The sequence below is a fragment of the Silene latifolia genome, chromosome Y (assembly GCF_048544455.1).
Source record: "Silene latifolia isolate original U9 population chromosome Y, ASM4854445v1, whole genome shotgun sequence".
Classification (NCBI taxonomy): Eukaryota; Viridiplantae; Streptophyta; class Magnoliopsida; order Caryophyllales; family Caryophyllaceae; genus Silene; species Silene latifolia.
In genome coordinates, this window is record NC_133538.1 from 81,080,440 (window position 1) to 81,090,485 (window position 10,046).

The 10,046-nt window shown below is 43.2% G+C and overlaps 2 protein-coding genes across 2 annotated transcripts; both read left to right on the top strand.

Moving 5' to 3' along the window:
• The first annotated feature begins 4,192 nt into the window (after nucleotides 1–4,192).
• LOC141628383 (uncharacterized) lies at nucleotides 4,193–4,858 on the top strand. The gene has a single exon (XM_074441536.1). It carries the CDS (start codon nucleotides 4,193–4,195, stop codon nucleotides 4,856–4,858), a length of 666 nt encoding a protein of 221 aa, XP_074297637.1.
• A 2,409-nt stretch (nucleotides 4,859–7,267) lies between these two features.
• On the top strand, nucleotides 7,268–7,774 carry LOC141628385 (uncharacterized). The gene has a single exon (XM_074441537.1). It carries the CDS (start codon nucleotides 7,268–7,270, stop codon nucleotides 7,772–7,774), a length of 507 nt encoding a protein of 168 aa, XP_074297638.1.
• Nucleotides 7,775–10,046: the final 2,272 nt, after the last annotated feature.

A 10,046-nucleotide genomic window follows, 5' to 3' on the forward strand; every position in this document is an offset into this window, starting at 1 on the left:
CCTTAACATTTTATCAAACACACTAGAAAAAGAGTCAGTGAAATAACAATAGCAACTTAATATCAATTGAAACCATACATGAACAAAAGAGGCACAAGCATATAACAAGTATTAGTCCGAGCCACTATATTGTTCCAAATTAGCAACTAAGTCACGGTACGGCTCTTTATAAGATAAGGAATCCATAGGTAAGAGCAAGTAAGCAAAAGAGAAAATATAAGGAGCTTTAAGAATTGCCTTGTGTATCTCCTTCAGATAAGCGGTCAGTGATCCCTATTTTTGAGGTAAAACTTCACGGAGATCATCATGTTTTACTTCATCGTCATTTGCTACTCTTTTATCTTGAAAATTTATACTCATTCCTTCACTTTCCATAGGTACAACCGTATGCTCTCCATCATCACTAAGGACCTCATCCACATCCTGATTGACTTCACTCACCTCAATAAAACGCCCTTTATTTACATCCTCCATAATAACACTCAATATATCATCAAACTTGGAACCCTCAATCAAAACACTATGAATCGAGGAATCATCTTCCAAGTATGTCATCTCACCAATTGCGTAAGAAGGGTCAATTGGCATAAAAACAAAGAGAGGGGGTGATGAATTTATCAAATTATAACCATCCTCATCATCATCCAAAAAACCATCATCATCACTATCGACATCACACTCTTTATAAGAGTGATTGACTTCAGGTTCAAGGGGAAAGGTGTCATGAAACTTCTCAACATGCTCAGATTGCCACTTAACATAATAAGAATCAAGTTTTTCTTGTGTCACACGCATATCAAAGTTATTAATAACTTGTTCAACACGGTCCTCTAAATCTTGACTAACTAGGTTAGTCTCACATGAGGAGGGAGTAACAATAACACAAGAGGAATTCACATCAGCCATATAAGCGCGTATCATGTCTTCAGTAGACATAGATGAGTTATCATGACAATCCAAAGCATCAGAATAAGGGGGTTGGGGTTGTATAGGGAGTGAATTGTATCGCTCCCATTCTTCTGTCTCATGAGCCAAATATTGAAAAAAATTCCACTTTTCCTCATAACTCAACCCATTAATGAATTATACCTTACTCAACGAATTAATATGACCAAGAGTCCCCTTATTCAAACCATTATAAATTACATAAAAGCTCCCATGTTTGATAAGGATGACGACATCTTATAACATATTCATGGAGCCTATTGAAATATTTATAAACAATTCATACTCATATTGGGGAAAATACTTAGAAGCCATTTAACTAGCAATTAACTAAATACTCAAAAGGAAATACTGAACAACAATAAAGATTAATTTAGACTCTCTAAATATATTAATGAACAACTGACTCTCTAAGACAAGCTAACTAACTAAAACTCTTTACACTAATATACACAAATTAAACTATTGCCTTCCCCGGCAACGGCGCCAAAATTTGGTGAGCCGAAGTCGTATGCTCCCAAAGATAATTAATAAAGTTCTATTACCTTAAACTCTATAGTAGAGGTAAGTCGGGTGTCGAATCCGCGGGGAAGGCGATGTAATTAATGTGTAGAAAGTAATGAGTACAAGTAACAATAATATGGGGGTTTTAAGATTGATTGAACTATAGACTACTGAACAAATAATAAATATGGGTGAATTCAGATGATTAAAAGGTCTTAGGGCAACAAACATCCACTATCAACAAACCAATTGGTCTTCGATTGTCTTTAATCCAATTACTTTCAAGTACTCTATTGTGAAAACACGAGTTTCCTTCTTCCTCTTAAGTTTAGTCAAGTAACTCGAAACGCGATATTAGAAGACCTTAATTATTGAACAATCTAATCCATGTGTCTAGATTTAATCCAACAATAGCATTAACAATTAAAGGAAGCAATAAATATAACGATGTTTAACACACGCGGCTAACGATTCGAATTATATGTTTAGTCTCTACTTTGTCTTAATAACGATGAAACGCAAACAAATTATTAGGGTAAAGTTTGCTGCTTTAGTCTAGATTAATTGAACAATTATAGATTAAATTTATAAAATTGTAATAGATTAATGTAAACAATTACTAATTGATCAGATTTTCAAGAGAAAACAATAATCATAAAATACGAGTAAGAGACATAAACAATACTTAAGAAATAAAGAAGGAAAGAAAGAAAGAACAATCTCACAATTAATTAGTCAATAGCTTTAATTGTTGATCCAAGAAAGGGAGGATTAGTTCCTCATAATTTTCTAAGAAAAAGATGAATTAGGGTTCTTGAGTATATCGTCTAATGATAGTAATAATGATAATTAAAAACAATAAAAGATAAGTCTTATATATATATTAAAGCAATAAAGCAAAGCTATGAAATAAGGTAATTTTGTCGTTCATCACATGGTTACCAGCCAGCCTTGATGGCAACCCGCCAGGCGATTAGCCACCCTAGCCTGGCTACTACGCTGCTTTAACTAGTATTCTGGACTCCTATGGCGGCTCGCCTGGCTACCCACCTGTGCCGCTTGCTTGGCTTGCTAGGTTAGTCTCTTTCGCCGCTGGTATCTTCTTCTTCTTGTCAAAACAAGCATCTAGCTTTCAACTCGGGTCTCCGACTTCATCAAACACCTAAGATCCAAACTTGGTTCCTACCTTGAATATCCATACTCAGGATAACTTGATACAATTACACATTATATGCACAAAACAAGTGCTAAACATAAACACATACTATGTGTTTGGGCCAAATTCTGCATATTAGCCTAGTGGATAAGTAAGTCCATCAAGACTTATTCAGTGAATTGGGCCGAGTAACTTAGTAATCATAAAGGGCCCGTGAACAAAAGAATCCAGGGAGATCTCAGGGAGATTTAGGTAGATCAGGGAGAATAGAATACAAGGCAGCGGATTATGGAAAGAAGCATGGTAGGACTGAGATTCCTTGTCGTGCAAGGAATAGGACTCGGGTAGGGTTTTCACCCTATAAATAGCCAAGAAGATGGAGAAGGAAGGGGACTCAAGACCTATCATAAACCTACCACACCTTGTGCTAGCTAGATTGCCGTATTATCTCCCTTGTACTCATTCTCATATTAAAAGCTAGTGCAATCATTGGAAGGGTACCGTCCCTTCCCACGGTCGTTTCCACATTGGGTTTTCCGCGTCACCAAATCTCTCGTGTCAACCTTTATTTACATATCTTCTTCTTTTTTTGTATTAACATAAACAATGCAATCGACATACAACGAATAAGACCACATTGACCTTACTTAACCTAATTTGTTAGAAAAATACCAAAACAGTTTGGCGCCCACTGTGGGGCATTGTGGTCGTCATCGTTAGTTACTTAGATACATAATGGACAAACAAACATCATCAGCCGGGTCAGGAAGCATTCACCTGCTGATACCACCAAATCCTATCCAGAATCCAGCATCAACGGCTCCAACTCAAGCACCCGGGCACACCTCAAAAGCCACACCCGTGGCAAAAGTAACCTTGCCCCCCATGACTCCTGCTCTGGTGGTACACTCCAAATCAGGCAAAGGACCTGGAAGCTCGTATCTCACTCCACCACCAAGTCCAACACAACCCTTGCTTAGTGGCATGGAAAATCTGCAGAAGGTGATGGAAAGCATGCAAGAGGATCAAAGGAAGGCAGAAGCTAAGGCAAAAAGGAGGAATAGGGAACTCTGGGCGCAGATCGACGTCCTGAGGCAACAATCCAGCACATCAGCAAGCACAGAGGGTGAGGTCCAGGCTCCAGTAATGGATCTCACCCAGGGAGCATCAGGCAGTAGGAGTCGACCTCGGTAAATTCCAGCCGAGCTACTAACGAGATTCGATCTGACAGCAGTACCAACGAGAGAAAGGATATTCCCATGAGGACTAGGATACCTCACACCAGATAGCTGGCAGCCTGCCAGCCACATAGAAATACAGCCCGGTAACATCCTAGTTAGTAACCTCGTAATAACTAACCAAACACCAGGTGCAGGATCCGCAGGTAGTCCGCAAGTAAGCTGGCATGAGGGAACGCTAGTGACATCGGTCCCATTAGGTAGCACACCGCATCAGAATCCTTTGGAGTTCGGACCTGGGAGCAGCATCTAGAACCAGAAGACAACAAACAGACGCAACCCAGACTCATGAAGTTTAACCAACAAGCAGTATCTGGAACTAAGGGAGATGCTGAGTAAGGTCCCAGGAATGCCACCTCCACTTGAGAAGGCAGCACCTGACAGTTATGCTGACTCGCCATTCGTAGATTCAATATCTATTGTCTCCATGCCAAAGGGATTCGCAAACCCAAACATGACTCTCTTCGATGGCACAACAGATCCCTTTGATCACGTGAGCCAGTACAAACAAAAGATGATGACAGTGACGGCTGTTGGACATGTAAAAGAAGCCTATATGTGTAAGGGGTTCGGTTCCATACTATCGGGACCAGCACTCCGATGGCTCGTAAGTCTACCTAACAGCTCGATATCCACGTTTGCCGATTTGGTGAATGCGTTCACTCAGCAATTAGCAAGCAGCCGGAAGCCACAAAAGCATGCTGGCGACTTATACCGGATTGTTCAAGGCACCAACGAGACCATTGGGGAATACAACACTAGATTAAATAATGAAAAGGTGGCAGTACGGGAGTGCGATATGTCAACGGCAGTGGAAGCGTTCAGAAGGGGCTTACACCACGAGTCAGACCTATACAACCAGCTGACTATGCACCCTTGTCATAGCTTTGAAGCGGTGCAAGAAAAGGCAACAGCTGCAATCAGACTGGAAGAAGACATCCTAGCAAGAGCCAGCATACTAAGTACGCCAAGCGTATCTAGCACGTCGGCCATGGAGAAGTTGAGTAGAAAATAATCCACCGGAGAGAAGGAGGAGAGATATAGGCCATATGGTAAGGGAGTTAACAGAATCGACAACAGAGAAGAGATTCAGCAACTCCCCACACTCGCAGAATATGGATTCACAACTGGCGCCGGAGGGATCCTGAAAGCACTCAGGGAGATGGGAGATGGGGTAAGGTGGCCTAGGCCACTAGTAGAAGGACAATCATGGCGAAAAGACAGCAAGAAAAAATGTGAGTTCCATCATGACATTGGGCATAACACGGAAGATTGCTACACTCTACGCAGGGAGATTAGGCGCCTGTACGAGCAGGGGGTACTGAGCCACCTATTACCACTTAGGGGCAAGCAGCAGGATAAGGTGGGCTCCGCAAAGCCCACAGCACCACCTACATGCACCAAGATAATAAACGTGATAACAGGCGGCTCAGAATTAAGCGGATTGACATATTTGGCAGTCAAGAGGCGTGCTACTGAAACTAAGGGAGACAGACCAGAGACTACCTCCAAAGTTTCCCACAGCGACCTGCCTATTGTTGCCTTTGACGAAGAGGATATACATGACAGCCAGGAACATCATGATGCACTTATCATAACACTGTCAATGGCCAATTGCACGGTTAGGAAGGTTATGGTAGATACTGGAAGCTCGGTCAACCTAATCATGTTGAAAACCATAGAAAACATGGGGTTCAGCGAGAAAGACTTGCATAAGAAGACCATCCCACTGGTAGGATTCAGTGGAGAGACAGCTAACTCACTAGGAGAGATCGTGATTCTAACCTATACAGGAGGAGTCAACAAACAAGTAAGATACTTGGTAATAGATGGACCATCTACCAACAATGTTATTCTTGGAAGACCATGGTTGCATCTGATGAAGGCGGCCCCCTCAACGTACCATCAGTGTGTGAAGTTCCCCACACCATGGGGAGTAGAGACAATATGAGGAGACCAGGAAGAAGCTAGAGGCTGCTACAAGAAGGCATTAAAATGCACGGCTAGCCCTCCAGCATGGCAATTACAGAAGCAGCATATCCAGCATGAGTACATTGAGCCTCCAGCTGAAGAGCTAGATCAGATCAATCTGGACAAGCTACACCCAGAAAGAAATATACTAATAGGGGCAGGATGCACGAGAGATCTCAGGCAACACCTAATCAAATTCTTACAGGCCAATATGGACTATTTCGCATGGTGCCATGATGACATGATAGGAATAGATCCATCCATCATAACACACAAACTCACCTTAGACCCAAGATGCAAGCCCATCCAGTAGAGATGAAGGAAGTTCGCAGCTGAAAGAAATAAGGTAATCAACCAGGAAGTAGACAGCCTGCTAGCAGCAAGCAAGATAAGAGAAGTAAAATATACGGAATGGCTATCAAACGTGGTAGTAGTGCCTAAAAAGAATGGTAAATGGAGAGTATGTGTGGACTTCACCGACCTCAACAAGGCATGCCCAAAGGATCCTTTCCCACTGCCACACATTGACGCAATGGTGAATGCGACAGCTAGACATGAATTGTTAACATTCTTGGACGCCTGGAGAGGTTACAACCAAATCAAAATGGATCCGGTAGATCAGGAGAAGACAACATTCATGTCTGAGAGGGGGATATACTGCTACAATGTCATGCCCTTCGGCCTGAAAAATGCGGGATCTACGTATCAAAGACTGGTCAACCGGATGTTTAAGGTGCAGATAGGAAGAACCATGGAGATATATATTGATGATATGGTGGTAAAATCAAATAAGGCCAAGTATTATATGCAACATCTGGCAGGAACCTTCAGCACGCTCAGAGAATACAAAATGAAGCTGAACCCTTCCAAATGTACCTTTGGAGTTTCATCTGGGAAATTCTTGGGCTACATCGTAACTCAAAGAGGAATAGAAGCTAGCACTGAGCAAATTAAGGCAGTACTACAGCTAGAGTCACCAGAAAAGCCAAAAGATGTACAACGGCTAGCAGGCAAGGTGGCAGCCTTGAGCAGGTTCATCTCGAGATCCTCAGACAAATGCGGGCTATTTTACGACATACTAAGGAAGAGCCATAAATTCGAGTGGACCACAGATCATGAGCAAGCATTCAGGGAGCTGAAACACTACCTCAGCACCCCGCCGTTACTATCGAAGCCAGAACAGGGAGAACCGTTGTTCCTTTATCTAGCTGTCACGGAGGTAGCAGTAAGCGCGGTCCTAGTCGGAGAGCCGGACAAAGAGTAAAAGCTAGTCTACTATGTAAGCAAGTCTCTGCTACCTGTAGAGATCAGGTATACATCTCTTGAAAAATTGGTACTAGCATTTGTAATTGCGTCTTACAAACTGCGCCCTTACTTTGAGTCCCACACCATACATGTTGCGACCAATTACCCACTAAAATCTATAATAAGAAAGCCTGAGCTGTCAGGCAGAATGTCAAAATGGACCGTACACCTTAGTGGGTACGACATCAGGTATGATCCAAGAAAGGCGATAAAGTCACAGGCACTGGCAGATTTCGTGTCAGATTTCAGCCCAGCTATCCAAAACCTGGCAGACAAAGAAATCCCAACCCTCAAAGGGAACAAGGAGGTAGAAGTCTGGCAAATGCATATTGATGGAGCCTCCAACCAAAGGGGGGCAGGTGTAGGACTGATCTTGCGATCTCCACATAGAGACCTGATAGCACAAGCAGTGCGTTGTGAATTTAAGGCGACTAACAACGGAACAGAGTACGAAGCCTTAATATTAGGAATGCAGCTAGCTCTTGAGTTAGTAGTCAGAAACCTGCAGGTATTCAGCGACTCCTTACTTATAGTTAACCATATGAATGATGAGTATGTAGCCATGGATTCAAAGATGATAGCCTACCTAAAAGTGGCAAAGGAGCTTAAACATAAATTCAGAGATTGCAAGCTCAAGCCGGTTCCCAGAGACTAGAATGTGGAGGCTGATGCCCTAGCAACCCTGGAGGCAACCTTCAAGCCAACGGAGCTGGCTAACATCCCCATCGCACATGTATTAGAGCCGTCAATCCAAAAATTAGAAGAAGTAGATAAAGGAGAACTGGAAGATCAGCAGGATGCGGAAGCAGTTCTATCAAACGCAGATGGCTAGCCAGCTGGCCAGTCAGGCGACCAGTCAGATGATCAGGCAGATGACTGGGACTGGCGAACGCCTTACCTGAATTGGTTGAGGCACGGCAAGCTGCCAGATGACAAGAAGGAGGTAAGGGGCTTCAAAATAAAAGCCTCCAGATTCATACTAATTGACAATGTGCTTTTTAGAAAGTCACTGGCAGGACCCTACTAGCGATGCCTGGATAAAAAAGAAGCACAGACCGTATTGCATGCCCTCCACAGTCATGAATGTGGAAACCATGATGGGGGTAGGAGTCTGTCAAACAAAGCCCTCGGACAAGGCTACTTCTGGCCCACAATGAGGGCAGACTCGGCAGAATATGCCCAGAAATGTGACGCATGTCAGCGATCAGCGCCAATGATCCACCAGCCAGCAGAACCTTTGCATCCTATCATTTCCCCCTGGCCATTCATGACATGGGGAATGGACATCGTGGGCCCTCTACCTAGAGCCCCAAGGAACAGACTATGGATGCTAGTAATGACAGACTATTTTTCAAAATGGATAGAAGCAGAAGCATTCACAAAGGTAAAAAACAAACAGGTCATCTCTTTTATCAAACGTAATATCATCTGCAGGTTTTGTATCCCATCATAAATTATATGTGACAACGGATCATAATTCATCTCAAACAACGCGGAAGGATACTGTGCCAGATGGAACATCACTCTGAAAAAGTCAGCACCCTAGACTCCAAAATGGAACGGCCAAGCTGAATCTAGCAATTAGATCATCATGGATAACTTGAGAAGGATATTGCAGGAGTTAGGAGGAAAGTGGGCAGATGAGCTGCCACTAGTGCTTTGGTCAGATAGAACTACACAAAGACTGCAACAGGCCAGACACCCTTCAGCCTGGTGTTTGGCGCGGAAGCAGTAATTCCATCAGAAGTTCTAGTTCCAACCCACAGGTATGGATGTATGACAGGGGAACTGAACAATACATAGATGATAAGGAGCCTAGATACGATAGATGAGCTACGAGCAAGTGCAAAGATACGTCTGGCTGCCTACAAACAGTCATTTGCCAAAAGCTACAACAAAAACGTAAAAGTCAGGCTCCTAGAGGTAGGAGACCTGGTTCTCCACGAAGTGTTCCAAAACACCAAGAATCGCAAGGCAGGAAAATTCGCCTATAAATGGGAAGGACCATACCAGGTTGAAGGCGTTGTTGGCCTTGGGGTGTACAGATTGATGACCATGGATGGTCAAATCATACACAAACCATGGAACATACTTCACCTAAAGAGGCATCACTTTTGATAACAAGTAGAATTTAGTGTACAAAATTTTGTATTCAAAAACGCCAAGAAAAAAAAGCGGTAGTAGGCATACTACCAACTTTGTTCCATTTCATTTCTTTTTATTTACATTTCTTTGAACTTTAAAAACTACTATTGGAGCTGTGTGGTCTATAGCTTCCTTGGACCACAATTGTTCTGGCACCCCATGAGATAGCGCCAGGTACTTCACATCGCTCTGGTGGATTTTCTGTTTTTAGGCCTCTTTGAAAATACTACTCTGCACTCTAACATCTACGGTACGTTGAAAGTGCTGTTAGCAGGACTTTCAACTGCAAATGCGGGGTGACAAGGCACATGACACTCTAACATGCCTAACCTAATTCTCCAATAAGAGCACTCTCACCAGGCGGCTTGTGGAACATACGAAAGGGAGCCTGGCTGACAGCTTAAAGCACACCCAGCTACCCTGTATACCACCCCCAAATGTAGCTCTCAATACCGAGTACATGACACAATGAGGGCCCCAGCATGCATGTACAAACATACGGAGTGTAGGGATCTCTGAGCTACCAGAATCCTGCAACGTTCCATTGGTCCTAGAATGACGATAAACTTGCCTAAGGTACGCCTCTGTTGGCTTTAAACATGATGAACACACCTTGCGCCATGAACAAGGTTAAGTAGTCAGAATGCGGCATATGCCTAAATCGGTCATTGGAGTGACACGGCAGCTAGCTGAGTCTAAATCGGCCTTCTCAGGCTGACACGACTGGTCTAAATCAGCCTCATAGGTTGACACGGCCACTTCCACCCAAAATATGGCATATG